Below are 22,113 nucleotides of genomic sequence, written 5' to 3'. Positions count from 1 at the left end.
CGAGGAATCGACTGGCCCTATTTCGTACCGAATTCGATGGAACGGCTGGCCAAAAATAAATTCAAGACCCGGTAGATCGGAGAACGAACAGGAACGCCACTAGCAGATCCAGCAGGGAAATATACCGTTAGCGCGTTGCCCACGAATAGTTCACGGCGATCGAGCGAGCCCGATTTTTTTTCTGCCAGCCTCGCTGCTCACCTACTTCGAGAGACCGCGCTTCGCTGTTTACGGCCCCGTCGTTGGTCCGCCAGCGAACCACTCTTCTTTTTGGATTACCAGGCTGTTTCGGCTGACCGGTATTTCGATTCTCGATGTCGTCGCTTCTTTCGTCCTTCGAACCATGTAGCGATCGTTTTTACTAATTTCCGTCCTTGCGTGAAATAGTCACGCGTCGACCTATCGAACCTGCTCGTTTCAGTTTCGTTTAGTCATAATGGAATTATTTATGGTTCGCGTCCTTGATCGTTCCGATCAACGTATAAATATCTACATATTATTATTCTACATATTTCAGAATATCGTATTTTATCTCTAGTTTTATATCTGCTGTACAAACAGGCATAAATCTTCTACCATAAGGTTTAACGACAACGTTCTCGACGAAGATGGAAAAGTTCGAACGTTCGAGCTCGTTACATCTCCCTCGTTCGAATAATTTGGCCACTGTTCGCGGAATGGAACTAATTTTAATTAAACGATAGTTTTATTGTTTCAAGATGATAATTCCGTCGTGGGTAATGGTAATGCCGTTTGGGGATGAGACCGACAGCCTCGCAGGATATAGTACCCTTCATGTGAACCTGAAACGACGCCTGGAAACCCGAGGGAGGGAAGCCTGAGGAAGTGTATTTGAATTCGTTACGCGTACTTTGAAAAGTAATAGTACTACTCATAAGCGGGGCTGGGAAGAGGATCTCTCTTCTGACACACAGCAACAATGGGTCGGTTTATTCATCATCGTGCTGCGTACGATATTCCCCCAATTCACTTTTGCCGCGAGCAACTTCAACCGTGACAATTTATTACGAGCAACTTGGAATCCTTGCAACGAACACGGAATATTAATACATCGACGAATACATATTCTGCTATTCGTCGAGCAGCTGTTCTCTCACTGCTACCACACTAATCCATTTACCTGACCGAAATTACCCGCGAGATCATAAACGAGACACAAGCGTAATCCTTTTTATTACGTTACGACCCTTTCACGCTCGACGACGTGTACAAGCGATATCGTACTTTGCAACGTCGTAAACCGAGTAAACGAAAAGCCTACGGATATTCGGTAAAATCGATCTCGCTCTTACTTACGAACAAATTAATTTTTATTACTGGCAAGAGGATATTAATACAGAGCCGAAGGAAGATTCGGCTGTGAAAGAGATAAAAAAAGAAAATTGTAAGAGACGTTGGAACAATCGGTGAACCGATGGTTTCACAATACACGACGGAATACGATTCCGCCTTCGCGGGACAGCAGCGATGAATAGGCGATAATTGAAACGGTCGATGTTGCAAGAAGCGGCTGACCATCGCATCAGGGTCAGCCTGGTGCAACGAGGAAACGAAGGAAAGAAGAAGAAGCGGATGATGGTCGTTGCATAATCCCGATTTCAATCCCCTCGCCCGCCGTTGTCTCGGGGTCAGCGTGCTTCTCGAAGAAAATCACTTTCCTTCCCATAGCTGCTACGAGGTATATACATATATGCATGTAACTACGTTCTATACGCAGCTACGTATCTAGCTACTTGTTCGCGCTTACGAGCGAGCGAGCGAGCAAGCAAACGCGTGCACCGATTCTTCCTTCCTCTCGCGGCGCGGCTCTTCCTGGTTTCTCAGCTCGTTACGAACGAACCGACAAATTATCGAGGCTGGCTGCACGAGCCGTGGACGCGAACACGCGCGACTGTACACGACGAAAGAGCAGAAGGGAAGACGAAAGAGGAACGACAGCACGAAATCTCGGATGCGTCAGTAACGCAGACCTACTCGTACTTTCACTTCCTTTCCCCTTCGAGCTCTCTTTCCCTCTTTCTTCGCTCCTCTTTTTCCGCCTCTTTCTCGCACCTTCCCGACTCTTCGCCTCTTCCACGCGGCCATTCTTTCTCTCTGCCTGCCTCTCCCTCGGACATAGAACTACTTTTCCTTTCAAGCCCTTGACTCAGGACCATCACGAATCCGTGGATCTTGCCGCGCCCATACGAAGCCCCGATCTCCTTTTATTCCTCGCCACCATCCGGTCGCGTGTCCTGCCGTCGACCATTTCGTCCCGTCGCCGCATCTTGCCGGCGAACGCGTGGGATAAATAGTCGCGTCCAGCCGTGGCTATTGCCGCTCGATCACTGAACGAGCCGCGCCGCGCGCGGAGGAAGGAGAAGGACGACGCGGACGAAGAATGAAAGAGGGAACGCGCGCGCTGTGACCTCTCCGCGTGGTGCTTGGGCCACCGCGCCGCGGAGAGGAGCGGCGCAGTCTGCGTGGAGCGTGCTGCCTAGGCGAGCAAGGGTGAGAACCCGAGGGACACGGAGAAACGGAATCGCGAGGGGAGCAGAGACGACGCAAACACATAGTTGCTGGTGGTAGCGATGGTAGCGATGGTAGCGAGCGAATAAAAGAGTTACACGGTAGGAAGCGTAGAGGTAGCGGGCCATGGAGCGGACGTGGAAGAAACCGAAGAGAGCAGGCAGGCGAGGATGTTTCGAGCGTGTGGTGACGCTTTCGCGTGATCGACGGAGACGACGAGGACGTTGACGTTAGGGCCGACAACAACAACAACAACAACAAGAACAGAACCACTGATAAAGAAGCCGAAGAAGAAGAGAAAGAGGGGCAAGAGGAGAGAGGAAGGAGAAGAAACGGAGAAAGAGGTGGTGGAGAACGCGTCGAAGAAGGAGACGAAGAAACGGGCAAACAAGAAGGCGAGGAGGGCCGATGATAGAGACAGCGGTCCGTGGCGGTGGAACGAGCGTGAAAGAACATGCAGAGGAAGAGACTGAAGGAAGGCTGCAGAAGGCGGTTGGTGGGTAGGGGAGCGGGTCGGTGGGACGAACAGGGGGGGCAGGGAGGTGAGTCGAGATGATGCAGTTGTGCGTTTGCAAGGAAGGCGGAAGGAGGAACCGCGGAGGGAACCGGTCCCGGTCACTGGGCCACCAGCCGGCCGTCGAACCCGCCACACTGCCCCCTACCACCCCCTACCCCTCCTTTTCCTCTCCTCTTCTCTGTCTCTCGCTCTTCTTCGCCCCGTGTTTCTCTCCAGCCGTCTCTGTCTCGCTTCCTTCGGCCTCCCTGCGCAGAAATGCCTCCCCCGCCCCTCTGCCGCCACCGCCTCCTCCTCCTCCTCCTCCTCCTCCTCCTCCCCTTTGGAAAGCTTCCCTCCATCGAGAAACCTTTCTCGACGCTCGGACTCTCCGCGACGACGACGACAACGACCACGACGACGACAACTCTACTCCGCTGCCTTGGAGCTCTTCAAACAATGTCAACCGGCGTGCAGCGTTGTGTGCGCCGATAATGCCACCGGTGCCACCATGTTTACCGGCCCGAGGCTATATGCTAGCCGTCTTCCCGCCGTGGCCGACGTTTTCGCGTGTCTCCTCGTCCCTTGCGGCGTGAGCCCGCGCGAGGCCGACGATCGCACGCTTCAACGGTGAGAATGAACACGGATCGGACGGACTCGCTGTTTCCTCCGCTCGTATTCGAAAGGGAGCTTGGTCCTTTGCCGATGATCGTCGTATCGATCCTTGGTAGATTTTAATTTAATCTCTGTATCGTATGTTCTTTTCCATAGGTTATCAAACATTTTCTTACTTCTTAAATGGATCGATAATTAGTTTCCAAAGTTTACGTATTCGTATATCTCAGATATGTAGGTATAGTAAATGTGCGGTGATTTATGCAGAGCGGTGTACACGCATGTATCTTGCGAGAGTCACGTTCGTACTTTTCAACTTCGTAACACGTGCTCCGTTTTCTCATTCATCCTCTCAACATTGATTCTCTTTTCTCGCATCGAAGCATGAAAAAGTAACAGAGATAGTACCAATACGAATCGATACGCGACAATGGAGATAATCTGTTGATCCGGCAGGAAGAAGCGTAACGTCGGGATACACGCGTGTGCGCTGTGCAAACACTGCCGATATATCGAGGCGGTGAAAAGGAACGGAGACACGGGTACTCCGGCGGGCACGGTCGTTCGCGTGGAAAGAATGGAAGAATTAGTTTTGGATCGGGCTTTCGATCGTGAGAGAGCAGGCGAGCAGGTAGCGCAAACGGAAGCTTGACTCGTACACGGTAATCTCGCCGAGATACGCCAAACATTTTCTCTTAATTAAGAAAGGACGTGGCCGTAATTAAGTTTCCCTTCCACGTTATTCTCCTGCTCGTTTCAGACCTCGCCGCGTGTTACACCGCCGCGCCGTCAAAACACAGCGTTCAGCGACTTCGAACGATGACTTCTGCTTTCAATTAGCCACGCTAATTCATCAAAACTGCACCTGCTACGCTCTTCCCTCTACATCCTGTTTATTCGTCATCTCGGTGAAAAATATGTTTGTTCCGGTGTAATTGTAGAAGAGGTTGCACCAGTTGCGCAAACGACAGCGATCCAGGTTCCAAGAAAGATTTACGATTTCTATCGCGAATGTCACGTGTTTCCAAGCTTTCTCAAAGATAACGTTTAATTTAGCAATCAAGCCGGTCGATATTACAGTTTCGTAAATCGATACAGGGCTTGTAGTTCTTATCCGTTTTATCTGAACTGTACGATCGACTTCTCGATAGGAGACTCACCTGAACAATACCGACACGCGTTATCGCCACTGTCCCTCGTTTCGACCGGCGAGCGAAACGCGCTTTGTCACAAGGTAGTAATCGACAGTCTGGAAAGTTCGATGATTCCTGTCCAACTCGTGTCCGTTTAGATCGCATTCCGCAGATAGGACACGCGACGGCAGACAAGAATTATTATCGGCATATGTCGTGACATTTTTCTAGGATCGCGAGAAACATGCGTGATTTTCGAGTTTTCCGACGGACGTCGGCTTAGAACCGTCGTTAGATGCGAAACTTGTCTATTTTTGTAATATACGTACATGTGATACGCGTTGCTCTTTTAATTTATTGGATAAATTATGGAGAGAACACTGTCAGTTCCTTATCGTTATCACGGATACGGTAACTGGTTTGAAACATTGTTTTACAGATTCCTGTAAATTCTTCGTTGACCGCTAGTTACTTTGTTTCCAGTAGGTAATAGAAATTTACTTTACCTACGATCGATATCCGGCACTGACCGAAGGTACTAGCCGGTGCTAGAAGGTAACCAGTTGTGAATACATTATCGACTACTTTTAATCTGTAAATATTTCAAAATTCCTTCCTTACCTACGTGTTACCAGTAACACACTTCGCATTCTATATTTCTCATTCGATACTCGTATCGAAACAACACCTATGGAAATTCATTTAGTCCAGAATAAGAAGAAACATCACGTAGAAAATTTATTGGAAAATAAAACTTTATTACAAAACAGTCGTTTCAGTTAACACATTTCGGAACGTTTGGTCTGCAGACGGGTTCAACGATGGTTACGTTTTGCCCGCACGGTGGACAGGGTGGACACGGTGCACAAGGGGCAGGTGGAGGACAACATGGATCACAGGGTTGAGTGCACGGAGGACAACAGGAACAGCTCGGTGGAGGACATATCTTCACATCGCATGCAGCACGGCACGGTGGATAACACGGTTGACAGGGTTGAAGGCACACGGGTTTGCAATCTACCTCGCAGACGTATTGCATCTCGAAGGGCAGGTCGTTTCGTACGGTGAGACATTTGCCTTGGATTAAGTAGCAGTAGGCCAGAGCCAGGACGGGGTTACCGCTGTAGGGTAGGTGGTGAGGATCGGGCACATGTGCGAATATGTCGATGTGCGTGTATTTTAAGGGAGAACAGCTACAGGCTCCGTGCTGCAATCGATACGAGGGGGTGAGAACGAGTGGTCGAACGAGGCGGGCCGAAGGGAGATAGGCCGGCTAAATGAGGCTTTAAACGTCATTGTAATGGAAAAGCTTTTTAATCTGCCATTAATGCCTCCTCGCGGTACTTATGTTAAGCTGATCGCCCATAAAAAATTCATTCCGCCATCCTAAAGAGGGAAAAGCGCGAGATACGTAGGTGTGTATAAAATTGCTTGCCGACGGATATTGGTTTAAAACCGATGTTAACACGATACCTCTTCGAATACCGTGTTATAGGACTGTGATAACTTATTGAATAGTACTAGTTAAATATAACCAGCGCGCGAGAAAATGAGATTAATTTCGTGGAATGGTAAGTTTAATCGGTTATGGATTAGCACGAGATTGATTATCCGAGTCTGCTGAAAGAAGATCAGGCTTGACGGTTATTTATCCCTTCGTTTAAGCCTCCGATTATCGTAGTTATTATCTACTATACAGATTCCAGTTTCTTTCTTAGTCAAACGCTGTCGGTATATTCTATAGATCAACGTAAGAAAAATATGTTACACGAACACGTGTCACTGGAAGCATCCTCAGAAAGTTACAACAAAGGAACGACGTGGAAAATGAGCGGTAACGAACGTGCGTTGCCACGGTGCAAAGTAGGAATAGATCAAGAACCGTTACGTCCAGTAGTAGTCAGAAGGTATCTTGATACTTTTACGAGGTAACTTTGACGAGCAATAAATGAGAACTTCAAAGAGTAACAAATTCATTCCCTTGCCGCTGCCAGTCTTGTATCGATAGAAATGATGAACATTTTGAAATGGAGTTGCGTAACTGTGGTCATTGAATTATCACGATACCTCCTTGACCACTACTAGACGTAAATTACATTATATAATTTGTAACTCTTTAACGATGCTTCCAAAGACATATGATTAGATGACATTTTTTTCTTATCGTGACCTACAAAACGTACTGACAAAACTGGGACACGTCACATGTATCTCTGTCGTAACGATATAGATAAAACTGCGTCAGTTTCGGATCATCGACTAGCTGGTTGAGCGGGAAGCCTGTAAAATTAAGTTTAAGTATAAATTTCCACGGGCTAGGCTTCCGTCTGGCTGGCTCTCCCGAAAGAAACGTCACGAAAGAGGAACCGTTTGGCCAACGTCGGAACTGGAGCACCTGTTGGAGATTCGGGAAAATCGCCAGCGCTCGAGGCGATGTCCAAGCGACGGTATTTCAGAGCCGTTTTTGATCGAGTGCCGTGTGAAAAGTTGCGATTCTTCGCGTCTAGGAAACGAGATCAATTTTCCACTTAATAGGTTCTAAAATATATTTTACCTTGTCCAGGCCGGACGCCATAATTAAAAAAGCGGATGGATTTTGGTGTCCTCTGTTCGTCACGCTACTGCCTTTAGGAGGCGCTTGGTAAATATCGTCGCCTTCCGTTCGACCTTCGTGGAAGTGGAAGTCCTCTCTGCGTATTCTTGATATCTCGAATGGATCGCCCATTGTCTCTCCGGAAGCTTGGAGTTTCTCGGCGTTGCTGACTAAACGCGCCACTGCATTGTCCATGGCGATCTGGAGTAAACGGTACAATAATTTATTTCACAATGGTACGATTTCGAAGTTCGTTATTTCGGAAACGCTTACCGAGTATCCGCGACCGACGGTGAGCATCGCGTGGCTCGTTAGCGTCGCGACAGTGAAAATATGCGGATTAACCGAGCACAGGGCCATTTCTTTCATGTGACAGAGAGCATCGGCCATAGCCAAGCGACCATCCGCGTCCGTATTCGAGACACGTACCCTGACGCCGGACTTAGCGGTGATCACCTCGTCGGCGACGTAGGAATTCTCACCGATGCTGTTCCGTACCACGCACAGAGCCACCACAGCCTTCACCGTCGGTGGTTGCAGCAAATTCACCACCTGTCAACATGCAATCCTTCCTACGGCTACTTTCATAAACGTACAACGCTTTCAACAGTTAACGGGACTATGCGTTCTCTTTTAATCTTCTTATCGTCCCGATTAAGCATTAGGAAATACGAATTACATGGCACAGTTGTACCATCGATTATCCCGATCGCAGAACCGTGCTCATAATCATATCGACCAAATTACCGGTTTAATCATCGTAAAATGAAACGCTCGAGTTAAATCCCTCCTATAGATTACGCCCGATACTGTCTATAATTTCACTAGCCACCTCTGGCCAAATCGGTTAACAACCTTCGAATACAATTGGAAAAAGTTGCGACAAAGCGAAAAAGAAAGCGCAGGGAAGCCTTTTACGAGCTATCGAACGTTTCACTTTGATACCGCAGCGTTTAAACGCATGGACGAACAGCGAATATTATGCAGCGAAGCACCTGCATGAATCCAGCGCACGCTGCTGCTCCACATTTGTCTCTCGACATGCCGAACATCGAGCCGCCGACCTTAAGGTCGGTGCCGCCGGTATCGTAAGTGACACCCTTAGCCACGAGCATAACCGTTTCCAGGATGCAGGCAGGATTAGGCGGCTCGTACGTCAGAAAGATAATTCTACCCGCGTGTCGGGGTATCATGGAGGCTGCACGGTTCACGCACGCGAACAGAGGATATTCCTGAAGCAGAGTCTCCTGGTCGGACACAACTTGCATCGTCACGTTCGTACCGCAGAACAACTCCGCAAGGTACTCTTCGACCCTTGGGGGTGCCATTCTTTCGGGATCTGCGCCACCTGCGAGCAAATCACGTGAAATTAGCGCAGGAAATGAGATTTCATCGGGGCTAATTCGAAGCGGTGTTATTGGGACGATTTTACGTTCGGAAACGAGGAAGATCTGGTTGTTGAGGAAATTAGGGCGTAATAGGGTTGAACTTTGGGTGGTAATTTTTCGAAAGTGTCTACTCTGTTATTGGATACACGCGAGGGATAATTATCGTTGGTATGAAAAGTAGAGAGGAGGGCGAGTCAACGACACGGTGGGAAGTGCAACATAAGGTTTATTTTCTTACGAGGTTCGTGGACGTGAGTTCTCGCCACTTTGCCGAGTGCAAAGCTGAAATATAGATATGACGGAATATTGTCTCTTAAGTTTCTAGAGATTTACACGTCCGGCCAATTACCGCGCTGCTTCCCTCCGAGCTTCTACAGGAGATTTTATTGAAAAAGGACCGGCAAGGTTAAAAAAGATTGCGAATGCTGGTGCACTCTGCAAAGTAGAAGCAATGCAGGTCGTTCTACACGCTTCGAAACTCCCTCAATGACGCGAGTAGATTCTTCTAGCCAGACCATACACTCCAGCGGTATAAAAAAGAGATGGTAAAACGAGAAAGAGTCTAACGGGCGACGAGATTTTGGCTTTTTGAATCCACGGAGTGCTTGAGAAACCCACGTTCCCGTTTCTTTTGTCTGCAGTTTCACAAAGAGTTAATATGGCATTAAAAGTAACATTACGTTTAATCTACGGAATAATTCGCCCGTTAAAGATCATCAAAAAATACGCGCGTTCCTTTCTATTTGCTGGTCGAACAGTGCGACTACGACCGATCTTTTTCTTCCTTTAACGATCGGCCTATTCTCTGTGAGTATTATTTCAGACAAACGGATCAACGTTTTTGTCACCTCTAATATTATTTCACGTTAACAGTGGCGCGAGAGAGACGCGAACAGTAGATTACCGGGAATTCCGTTTAAAATTTTTACGCGACACGTTTCTTCCATCGGATATAGAATTTTTTCGGACTCATAGTTTTTCAGCAACGAGAAATTAATACGATCCACGTAGTTGGAAGCGAACGGTCAGCGAACTAGGCGAGGAGAAAAAATTCAAGCGAATAATCAACTGGAAACTGAAAACGGCAGTAATTGTTTCTCGAGCGTCCAGGGTGGAAGTACGGCCTGGTATTTTAAACATTGGAGGGAAAGTGCATCGGCGCCGGCGTAACGTCGCGCGAAAACGTATATACGCAACTTTTTCTCGCTTAATTAAACGCCCGAGATTCTTGGGGAGAACGAGCAAGTGGAACAGCCTGAAATTTACATTCCCCCGACCGCGAGGAACGCGAATAAAATGTCGAATCGCTGCGTCTATGTCGAGGAAAAAGTATTCGGGCGATGGCCTCTGAAAAATGTTCCGTCGTCAACGTCCCGGAGTAAACCAGAGGACGATCAACGTTGTCCAGAGACGAAGCAAGAAATTCCACCGAGGAATTCATTTCGAGTCAGTCCCTTTAAAATAAAGAGCACTGATAACGTCTAAATGTTTGAATATTAAAATGGCCCCCAGAGGGACTTTGCTGAAAGGTACGAACACGAAGATTCACGCTCGACCAGTTACTCCAAACGAGTTGCGAGCCGCCAGCGATTTTTCCTTCTTCTCCCACGTCCTATTTCTCCAAGGGAAGTCCGCGAAACGGAAGACGGGGCCATTCTTCGGCCAGTGCGCTCGATAAAGTAGCAGGAATCTCTCTCGGCCCAGGCAACGACTTACCGATGTCCCTCGCCACGTATCTTCCGCTCTCGAGCGCCGAGGCCAGCTTCACGATACCCTGAAGCTTTTTACTGCAAATCGGACTCCATACGGCCAGTTGACACGCCTTGTAGCATCGGTCTGGGCATGTTTCTCGAACCTCCAACGGCTGCACAGAACCGGCAAAGCGATTTCGTGGTTACAGAAAGTATCATTACCAATCAACTTTGAATAGGGTCTTTGGAGGATTAACAAGTTTCCTTATTATCGAACTCGGTAGCTTTGGTTTGACTGGCGAATGGAAGGATGGTGGTGATATTGATAGAATTATCGGCAGGTTTGTTCCAAAGGTCAGGGACACAAACGGATCGATGACCAATTTACAACTTACGCCAGTCACAGCTCGATATGATAATTTTATCGTAGCTGCGGAATAGATAGAAATAAAAAAAAAGAAAAAAAATAGGTCGTGGACGTATTCGAATAAACGACGACCGTGGAAACGGAAATCCTGTAAACCAATCGTCTGAAATCTTCCAAGCTTCTGTTCGAGCCTGTTTTCTCTACTAAATTGGAAGAAACGGACTTAACGGAAACAGAAATATCATCAACTACTAAGAGGAAAGCAGGCGTACCGAAGAAAGCTTGTCTGGACTGAAAAATCGATATGGAATTAACCCCAAGAGGCTAGAGACGATGTCCAAGTGACGGGGAATTTTCTGTAGCGTGAAAAAAGGATGCAACAGCCGTTTTGCTAAAATATCATCCCCTTAGAACTCCTGTACCATAAATCATTAACAGGAACGAGACCATCGTCTCGATCCCTCGAGCTTCCTTTAACTACACAAATTCCGTCGTAAAAAAAAGTTGATCCTACGAGACATCTGACACGGATCAAAGAGGTCAACGTTCACGTTGAAACAAGATAAGCGGTGAAGAAGTTGGTGGAACGCCAACGAAGACGTCAGTTCCTGCGGAATATTTCACTAGCCAGAGAGAACCAGTTTTCGCAACGTAGACACGCTGCCGGAGTTCGGTTTCTGACGCAGCTTCTTAGCTGCCTTTGTTTCTCCACACAGAAAATATTAAAGCGGATAATCCTCTTAGTGGATCGCTCGATTCATAAGCGGGCTGGCCACGGAACACGTATGTTTCGTTCGAAAGTTCTCGAATTAATCCCCTTAACATTTCGCTCCTCGACCCATTGAGAGCTTGTTTTCCTCCCTCGTTTTCTCTCCCCCTTCTCAACTCTTTCTGACCGTTCTACTCTTTAAAAATCGTCATATTTAGCATTACTTTTAATCTCCGCTCTCTCCTCGAACACCTGTTTCTTTCATCATGGCACGAGGCAAGTTTCAGCGTGGAAGATGGTTTCTCGTCTTCGTTATCCGAACGCCCGGCATAGTTCCGCGTTAATGTATTCGCTGCTCGTATCGGAGCCGCGTGTCTGCCTACCCGATAGCTATTATTTCGAAGTAGGTGAATAGTTTACGAGTATATACATGCTGGCGATATCCTGCGAGAGCTTGAAATCGAGGCAACGTTATGTAACAGATTAGGCTGTTAATACATTGCGAACAGTGTTTCCATTTCTCCAACTTGTTAGCGAATGTAGATCCCTCGCGTCAGATTTACCGGTTAATATTTAATTTCCAATCTCTCGTCCGCCATATATGCTTTCTATCGAAGAATTTCTTTCTCGTCGAGCTCGAGCTTCGTTGAAACGTTACAAACATCTGATTTATTTCCATTATCGTTTTAGTTCTTTTGGAAAATTGGAAATAAAATTTCTTTTCGGAAAATTCCGATCGGAAAATCAATTCACCGGGAGATCCACGACAGATAAGTTTTTAATTGCACATATTATGCTTTTCCTTTATCTTACACTCCAATCGAATGTCTACGATTTTTCTGAGATGCTCTCTGATTATCGCGTTGTTTCTGCTTATTTTTTGTTCCTTGTGATATCTTGTCGAAAGGATAAAATTCGTCTAGAGCGACACGTAGATAATCTCACGGTATGTCTCAAGATCAATAACGGCGAAATTCCGAATGTTTAAAAGAACCCGGGAATTTCAATCGAAGCATCTGAAATTCCGGGAGCACCGAAAGACAAGTAATATTCGAACCGGGGCTAAAGTACCTGCAGCTATTTTAATCTTGTCGCTGACCGTCTCCTAACCTCCTTCGACGAAAACGAGCTTTCTGACAAAAACGCTAATCAAATATCCGAAAAAAGCAAATTAAAGGAGCCACGTAGCGATAAACGAAGGAGGAGAGAAATAAAAACGAGTCACAGCAAAACGAGAGAAAGAGGGAGAGAGATAGAGAGAAAGGGCGAGCGAACTTCTACGAGAAGAAGAGCAAAGGAACGAGACGTTCTACAAGAAGAAGGGTGAAAGTGTCGAGAGGATGAGGAACGGAAGTACCTCAGGGTACGGAAGCGACGAAACGAAGAGGCGACGTTCACAACGGCGTTCCGATTACGCGGCGTCGGAATTCCGAGGGCGTCTTCCGGTATTTGGAAAACGATGCTCCGTATTCGCGAGACCCGCCTCAGGAGGATGGCTAAACGACGGAGGAAGTGCGGGCCGACGAAAGAAGGAACGAGCTACGCGTCGATGGCTCAGACACACAGAGCCTGGACCCTCGAGTATTTCGCTAATTAGGTCGCCTTGCCGGCCGCCTGGATTTAGGAACGCCAAGCATCCACTACTCTTGGCAAGACGAAACTCCCTACTACGTTACCCCTTCAACGTCTTATACCGTTCTCCCCTACTTTGGTCGAAGAAGGCGCGTGATGCTTCTTACTTCGTGTGTTCGTCGCTTAAAGCTGCAATACCAATGGAGATACGAGTATCGTTCGGAGAATATGCCTTAGGCAGTTGTATCCGAAACAAGGAGCGTGTAACGTCGACAGGACGAGGTGCTACGTTTTTGAGAAAAAGATAATCTTTTCTGACACCTGGTTTACTGGCGGATGGCTAGCCACGCGAGCGGTATGTTTGGAATTTGAAAAGAGCGGCTGTTAATTTTCTAATGCGATTAAATGGTATTAAGTGGAACTGATACAGAAACGAGAATTCGGCGTAACTGTGTGTACAGCGGGCATTAGCGAATAGCCAAGTTTCGAGCGTTAGAAACGCGTGGCAAGAGGTGCATTTGAGATTGGGATTGAAAGGGAATGAATAGCGCTTGGCCACTCAATGTTCTGGGCGAACGTTGGTGAAAAAGAGATTATGTTCGTGCAAATGTATGAGCGATTTAGTCGCCGAGTCGGTATTCAGAGTTTTATCTTGTCCTCTGAACTCTATTTTATAATTATTTTTAATTGACCTAATCGGGTTTTACGTGGTATTAAATCTGGCTTATAGCTCGACCTTTTTAACTTTCTACAGGCAGATCGGACAAAAATTTCTAGAACAATGTCGTATACGTATTTTGTGGGACATTTCAAAATTGAATTTACGTTGATTTTAATTAAAGCCGCGTTAGAAGAGATTTAAACGCGTGTATGTAATTTCTAAGGATAACGAAGCAGCATGTTAACCCAAATATCAACAGTATCAGTTTTCCCTGCTAATTAATCTTGTCTCCGTGTGGCGTTATCGATAATTTCGCAGGCAAGATACCGCGCCGATACGATTGACCAATGTCAAACAGGCAATTCTGGTACAGAACACGGCTCGTTTCCGATCGTAATTCCGATTGTCAGGTATATCATGTGCTTGTGAGAACGAAGCTGTAATCAAGCGTAGTTTCGCAACCTGGGAAGACATCGATGAACAATGGGGACTCGTAAGACACACTTATCCATCATCCGCAGCTCGCGTTGCCACTGCTGCTGACGGGTGTTGTTTAATAGCTCTGTTGACCGCGCGTTTCGGAGCTGATACCTGTCACGCGCTGCTGTTTACTCAAAATGTCGTCGAACCGGAAACGCTTAGGATTTTATTCGCTCTAGTAACCAGACGACTATCTGGGATCTTCCCATCAACTACGGAGAACCATCCTCAAGCTGACATCTAGAATCACGCGTGGAAAAGCATAGTTACGAAGTACCCGGAAAATAGCGATTATTAAGGAATGGAGGAGAGACGACCTTGACCGGCCAATTGATTTTCTACGGGTTACACCCGATGGTCGTAAATAAATCAGAAACGAAACTTTTCAGCGAAATTGCTTTCCGGCGTGTAATTAACGTCGACCATCGAGGGGATAACGAGGTAATCTAGAACGTTCACTTAGTGGAGTTGAACCAAGACCAGGATCAATCGTTTATCCAGAGACTACCGGAGCATTTGGAACAAGAGTTGCTCAGCAAGTATTATTGTCTCACTGGTTTTCGATGACCGAGCGTACGGTGCCGTTGGTTATGGATTAAGATGTCAGAAGGATCGGCTGAATTCATTCGATCCTTGCCAATCCACGAGAATGTGACGGTGGATTTAGGTCGGTTTAGCGAACGAGAGTCGACCAGCCAATCAAACCAGGGACCAGGTTGAAACATGGGAAGCTGAATTCCTTTCAAACACAGGCCACAGGCTTCCTATTCTGCGAGCGTAGTCCGCACGCCAGCGGCCTGTGTTGTCTCTGTTTGATTGGTTTAAATGGCGCGGCAGTGACCACAATTCGACCGACTATCTGGGAAACGCTTTAACCAGCCGTGTTGCCTACAATTGAGCGGCGCGCGTTTATCAGCAACGTTGACGTTACTAATCTTCGGTTGCTCCACTTTCTTCCGGGAGCTGTTCGATCTGTCATGCTCCAGTCAGTTTCCGTCGTTTCCCCCTTTTTACTCCCCCTTTACCACTCTCTACTTTGGTTCATCTATACGCTCCAACACCGACGAACGTAGGCAGAGAGTCTCGACTTCTCGTTCGATTGTCTCGTTTGTAACTGGTTAAAATTGTTTTCGATAGTTCTCTGACCAACGCGATTTCAACGCTCGATAAAGACGCGCGATCGAGGAAAACGATCGTTCACGGTATTTTGAGAGTTCAATTTGGCGATTCGAGTGAACTAACGTCGAGTACTTACTACGTAAAGGCCTTCTAGAGCTCCAAGAAGCGTGACCAGCTCGACGTTCTCGAAACGGATGTCTGGTAGAAGCGCAAGCAGCGGACACCTGACGCCAGCCTTCAACGCTCTGTTTAAACATGAATTCTCGTTTAATAAACAGTCGAACGAGAAAATAAAGGGAAAACGGAAGGCAGTGCACGGTCGGTCGAAAGTAAAATTAATCCGATTCCATTATTCCCGGAAACGAAAAAGGAAATAATATATCAATGTCAATCTTGGCAGCAAAATGAGAAATCAGGATCGATTTTAATAATCATCAAACCATGATTAAAATAAATTGCATGGAATAGGAATAACCCGCGATAAACTTCGTATTGTCAAATCATCGTTGCTTTCAACTTAAAAACGTTTAAAAACTGTTGAGCTGACGAATATTAAATAGAAAAAATACAGAGGGAAATATCGAGCACGTGTTTCTACGTGTAAAATGCGACATACGTATCCAATATTTCACCCTATCGCGAGTCATGCTCTCTCCAAAACACAATTTCCTCCCCTGAAATCGTGTCTTTTGTTCGACGCGTTTAAACTTCGGAACGGTGTCATTCAAAATCAAGGAATCGTGACCAATATCGGTTGAAAGTTATTCTTTCCTCCTCGTTTCGCTGCGGTATTTCAGCTGTCACGCTCGCGAGTGTCGACGATGTGCACGCGGAATCCCACGCGACAGTCCTCGCGGCGTTTCTGGTGTCAGCTCGTGGAATTTCATTTTTCAACCGAATTTCGGGACACACGGCTCGCGTGGAATTTCACTTCCTTCGCGCTCGCGTGATCTCCAGACGCTATCTTACGACGAGATCGAGCGATGCTCAAGATTTCTCATAGTAGAATTGCTTGATTAATCGCCTCGAATTGAGGAGGGAACGTCACGAGGAATTAGGGGAGTCGTGAGTAGCGGGCCGGATTAATATACTTATCTACGGACGCTAGTACGTTTGTATAGAGATATATAAAAGAATAATAGTTCAATTTAAAAAAAGATAGAGACATTAAATTTTTATAAAGGTTTCCATCTTATTCGCCACTTAAAATCATTAAATTTTGGCTAATTAAATTTTATTCCACTTTCAATTCATAAAAAAATGTTCTACTGTATTAACGATATCTATCCCTTTTCTGTCATAAATTTCAAGCACAGTGTCAATTTTCTGAAACGTGTAAAATCCCTTCCATAACTACGGTATTCGTTAAAAGTTTCTACATTGCTCTGGGTTGTTTGATCCTCCTTTCTAAACGCATTTATCTTGTTCTTTTGCTATTTCCTTACCGTCTTTCGCTTGTATCTTCTATTTCCGCTCGCGGTCAGACTCCAATCTTCGATGGCCGTTTAATCGACACCGTTTGACAAACGGTTATCCCTTTTCTAACCAAGAAAACTGGATGTTATCGCAAAGAACCTATCAACGTTCGTCGAACCTCGGCGCGTTCGACGTTTATTCCGCTTCCGGCGTATTAAGCGCGACAGTAAAAGGCGGTTCGGGGAGAGAAACTGTTATCTTGGTGCACCCTCGATCATGAATATTTATCTCTCGTCCCACAGCTTCGCTTCATTCCGTATTTATTAAGCGAGAGACAGTCGCGAATCAAGCGTGCCATCGCCATAAATAGACAGGGTCGATCCTCCGTTAAAAACTGATAGATCCGATGAATCATTCAGCCGACCGTGCACGAACAACCCTTCCACCCGGGCTCGGCGGCTACCTATTCCGTGTATGTTCTTATAAATATTCAACAGCTCTATTTATCTTTCCTCCTGGAGGACATCCATCATATGAAACGAGAGAACCTTCCAATCGAGATAGGTGTGAACGCTACTCCGCTTTCGACCAATTCTGCGGGGATTAACACAACGAGGACCTAGCCAGATATCTCGAAATTTCGTGTTATTGGTAGCTGACGTTGTTTCAAGGTTAGTAGGGATCATCGAGGTCGTACCACGTTTACAAGATTATTACAAGGCCAACGAAGCCTGCTAACTTACAAACGGCTAAAAATATCCGCGAAATCATCGAGACCATGTGATTGACACACAATGTATCATAAAAGTCGCGTCATTGACAGTCAAAGGTCGTTTGAAAGTCCACAGGGATCATCGAGATCGTAAATCAAAGATCATTTAATAGAAGTAAAGCTCGTGACGCTGTTATTTGAAAAAAAAGAAAGAAAAACTGAGGAACTTTCTCTTTTTTTTAAAAGTAGTTCGACCGTTCGATAATTACGGAAATTGTTAGAATAGTTGAATAATTAGGGTAGGAAGTTGAAGGTAGTAATATCAAACGGCACATGTGAGCGGACGTCCTCTCCCATATATAGTCAAACTTGTAATCTGAAAATTCACGCGGCTCGTTAGGCGATGGTTTGTCGGTCAATTCGATTAACCAGCTTCTCTCGGCGATGCACCGTCCTTTTTCGCCGCGAGCAAACATTTCGGTCCCGATCGGACAGCCGTGCCCACGGGAAGGCAAAGTTAACCGCGTTATCCCACGCGAAACCTCCTTCGTTATTCAACAATCGTGTAATCCGAGTTCGTCTAATGAGCCTGCACTTTGATCTCCCGCACCAATTAAGCCGTGCAATTAATAAGCAATTACGTGGTGATTAGCTCTGGGTAATCCGCTTGTTCCTTTTTCCCTTTCGCGGGAAATTACTAACAAATATACACTACCAAGCCTGATCACTCCCACGCGCGATCCAACTCAGATTACCCTAAAAAATCCTACTAAGAATATCTCTTATTAAAAAGATATTTATTCGATACTACCTTTTGACGCCTTTAGTGGCCGCCTCGGCGAAGCTGCGAACGTCATGGTAATCCATGTTGAGCGGCCCGGTCGGACTGTAAATGAGCCTTTTCGCGGGCAAATTGATGGACAAAACCGCACCGATCACGCCCAGAGCGGAATCGATCTGGGCAGCGCTGAACAGCACCGTTTTGAACGGCTCAGGCTCATCGAACCCCGGCGCGCAGCCCGACACCAGGATTATACCATCGTAGTCGCAGCTGCAGATGTTCGGCTCGATTTTCAGCTGACACGGCATCCATCTGAAACGAATCATTATCCTCGTTAGCCCTGCTCTCCGCTAATTGTCGTGCCCCCCGGCTGTCCCAGTGATTATTTGTCAACGATGTATCCCGTCATAACTCTTAAACAATCGACCACCATCGATGTGTGGTCTCTCGATCGTTTTTATTCTGACACAATTGTCAGAGGAGCGAACAAGTTAGGCCAAAAGCTACTCCGGAGAAAATGGAAGATCAAATCTTAGCCTAATGAGAGATTTGAACGTGGGTGGAATTATTTTAGGAGGACAGATCAGATTTGGCACTCATGTAACAACACGGAAATCTTTGACGTTTCTGTTGGGATATAGAGCCACTTTAATTTCAAAGACGGCATAGGCGGTATTCCGAGCTTTAGACTCAAGAATGGAGATCTATCCACGCCGTGAGTGACTCAATTACACGACACAGGAAAGATCGCTCTTTGAATCTTGATGCAGCTCTTCTCTTGGAATTGGTAATTTTAGAGATAAGGTTCTCTCCGTTTGAGAGTTGCGGGTCATTTGACGTAATAAAATCAGAATGTATCTCTTGTATAACGAATGAGAGATTTTTATGTTTAAATAGGATTTCTTTATTACTATGAGTTCAGAGACAACAAGGATTCTAGCAAGTTAAAAGACACATAAATCTCGCTATTTTGGAAATGGCCATAGTTTCGTTCTACGATTCGAGATTTATCGCGAGCCACCAAGTTCCAATTCGAACATCTCCCCATTACTGTTAAATCCACCATCTCTTTATCGTTTCCTCCTTTCTCGAAACTCTATACAAAATCTCAATTTTCCGAAAAACGTTAAACACCCTCATCTCGAGTCTCTTTTAACGAAAAGTTGAATGAGTTGAGAAACTCCGCTTGAACTGGTATTACGTCGGAGGAAATTTCGTACGAGTTTTCCTAAGAATTTTCGAATCCCACGTGGTGCAGTTACACGCGTCGGAGGAAAGTTTCCTTTGGCTTATTTTCGCAGACTCGCGACCACATCGAAGGGGACGGGGGCATCTTCACGCAAGTTCGCGAAAGCAACTCGACCCCTCAGGGGCGGAGGTGTTAGATCGTGCAGCAACTCGTACGCTTTTGTCTTCGTTACCCATCGATAGCCGCGCTTCACACCGCTCAGAACAGCCGTGAGCGTTTATCACGAACAAATATACGAAAATTCGGACGGTATGCACGATTTGACACTCGAAATTTTGCCCTGTGGATTTCACTCCAGATTTTTGATGTCGTAAAAAGATATATTCCTTAATAAAAAATTTAATACTTATTCCTTAGTAAGTATTAAAATTTTGTATTATAATTTATTCGTATTAATATTTGTTCCAGCCTCGTTGAAGTTTCGTACAGAGCGCATACGTTTTTCTCAAAGTTTCAATTATAAAGTTATGATGTTAAAACAAGTGTCATTACTTAAACAAAAATAGTTTGGTGAACTTGTTGACAGATCCCTCACCGACTTCGATGATTTTTGAGTATGTCGTCGGTGGCATAATGCTGTAAAACTTTTTCCTATACATGTAACTGTCAGCCTTAGTTTCCGACATATTCGCAAGAAACTGTCGGTATCAATACGTTGAATCCTGGCTATCTGTTCGTATCTGTGATACAGTCGCGAACGTAGTCGACACTTTCGCCACTTGGCGATCTGTCGATATCCATCAACCATCGATTTATTTATTTTCGTATCATACTTTACGAATCTAATTAGGAATGTTCTATACGAATGTTCCGAGTTGTGATCACAACGCAAAGTGACAAAATTATTATTCTCATAATTAATTTATTATTATGTTATGCAGTCGTTGTCAGACTGAAAAATTTTTTATTTGTTATTTGCAAATATCTCGAAGACTATGGATGACCGATGGTTACATACATAGGAAAAAGTTATTCAAAATAATTCCCCGCAACAAAGCCAAAAATTATCGAAGTCGGTGAGGCAGTAATCTTTCGACAAGTTCACTGGTATTTTTAATAAAAAATATGCAGTTATGTCATAGTTGTAACAGAAAATGTATCAAATTGAAACGTACATTAGTTTCGTTTACAGAATTTAAGAAAATCGAAGTTCATTAAAAGTCACTTAACGCCAAACTTTATCGGAGTTTCGATAACTCGAACAACTTTCAATCGAAACTTGTTCCGAACGAGACTTATTCTTCCACAAGAAATATCCAATTAACCGTTAAAGAAGACGAAGAAATGTTATAAAACAACGTTCTTCTCAAGAAGACTGTAAGAAGCAAAATCGAAGCGTGGCAGTTTCTCGAAGTAAGCCGAGTGGACGTCGAGCCACTCCGAATCTGCACGAGTCCTCGCGGGTCAACGATTGCAGAAACGCACGAGCGTCTACGTGGCGAATTGTTTCACGGTCTTCATGAACTTACCTTGACTCTACCGCCATCGTAGCTGTGTTAGCGACGTCCTTTCGGAAGAGAAATTCGAAAGTTTGCTCTCTTCTCGAGATCGATGGTCTCTTTTCTGTTACTGGGCCTCTTTGAAGGAATAAATTCGAAGGCGCATGGATGGCGATTGAAAAATCGCGAAGAAATCGAGATGACGTTTCTCGACGTCGACGCGAGACACCAAAAGGACCGAAAGTATCGAAATATCAAAGAAGAACAACGGCCAATCGACCGTTGTCCTTCACTGCCAGCTTCACATTGGATATCGATCCTCGTTCACTTGCTGCTTCTTTCCCTTTTGTTCTGTGTTCCTCGGCTTCTTGTCTTCGCGATCGATTTCTTTCGCACGCTGGATGCTCACTCTCCAGGATTTTTATGGACAGCCAGGAACGCTAGGGTGCACAGTGTTGCCACTGTTGCCAATGCAGCCGTGATTCTTCCAGGAAATGCTATGTATATGGTACTTTGCAGAATGGTAATTCTTAGCCAACTAGTCAAGTTGGGGTTAAAGTTAATAAATGATAAATTTATAAGTAGTATAATACTATGGAAATAACAATAATATTTTTTAACGTTAGAAATATGATAACAAAAATTTATTTGAAATACGTAATGCGGTTAAAAAATTTAATAAAGCTGCGACATTTGACTTTCAAAATTGATAATTATGAAGGAGAATTTTTTAGAAAATTTAATTAAAGAAATTGGTGTATTTCAATGAATCCTCGCTCGCTATTCAAATATCTAAACATACTTATCGTGCGACGTTACCACGTTGAATTCTCCGCATAGCTTTTGAATTCGCGCGGAAACCTAGTTTTTCATTAACATTTGAGGCATTTGTAGCGTCGATTGACTTCCTTATAATTTCTTTGAAATTTCGACGACACGTTATTTATCACATTATTTATGCATCATGCAATTTGTAGAGAGCCTGGCTTTACCGAGGTGGAAATATTCATCTTGAAAGTTTAAAGTTTTAACACGTAATTCCTATACATAGTAAGCCGTAAAAATGACTTTTTGATTAATTACAGGATAACCGTTCCTAAAAAGTTATTAAAATGCTAATATGTTGTGCAAAATGTTTAAAAGAACTTAAAAAAAAATTTTTGCTC

General features: G+C 45.2%; 1 protein-coding gene and 1 long non-coding RNA gene across 2 annotated transcripts; one reads left to right on the top strand and one right to left on the bottom strand.

Moving 5' to 3' along the window:
* Positions 1 to 5,507: 5,507 nt before the first annotated feature.
* Positions 5,508 to 21,348, bottom strand: LOC132911858 (putative aminopeptidase W07G4.4). The gene is made up of 8 exons (XM_060968858.1): positions 20,978 to 21,348; positions 18,290 to 18,571; positions 15,487 to 15,595; positions 10,468 to 10,615; positions 8,359 to 8,711; positions 7,637 to 7,915; positions 7,325 to 7,564; positions 5,508 to 5,977 (listed from the first exon to the last, which is right to left on the bottom strand). The coding sequence occupies exons 1-8, from the start codon at positions 20,992 to 20,994 to the stop codon at positions 5,546 to 5,548; spliced, it is 1,860 nt and encodes a 619-aa protein (XP_060824841.1). The 5' UTR covers positions 20,995 to 21,348; the 3' UTR covers positions 5,508 to 5,545.
* On the top strand, positions 7,088 to 7,880 carry LOC132911861 (uncharacterized). Its single transcript, XR_009659092.1, has 3 exons — positions 7,088 to 7,217; positions 7,334 to 7,655; positions 7,740 to 7,880. It is a non-coding gene; the product is annotated as an uncharacterized LOC132911861 (long non-coding RNA).
* Positions 21,349 to 22,113: the final 765 nt, after the last annotated feature.

This window comes from Bombus pascuorum, chromosome 11 (assembly GCF_905332965.1).
Source record: "Bombus pascuorum chromosome 11, iyBomPasc1.1, whole genome shotgun sequence".
In the NCBI taxonomy this organism is placed as follows: domain Eukaryota; kingdom Metazoa; phylum Arthropoda; class Insecta; order Hymenoptera; family Apidae; genus Bombus; species Bombus pascuorum.
This window is presented reverse-complemented; position numbering and strand designations above follow the sequence as displayed.

Bases quoted from the DNA above. Each gene is read 5' to 3' on its own strand.
- LOC132911858 (XM_060968858.1), bottom strand. The intron at 15,596-18,289 runs GTAGTATCGAAT...ATGTTTAAACAG, and splicing joins GCCACTAAAGGCGTCAAAAG to AGCGTTGAAGGCTGGCGTCA. The intron at 8,712-10,467 runs GTAAGTCGTTGC...ATTTGCTCGCAG, and splicing joins ATACGTGGCGAGGGACATCG to GTGGCGCAGATCCCGAAAGA.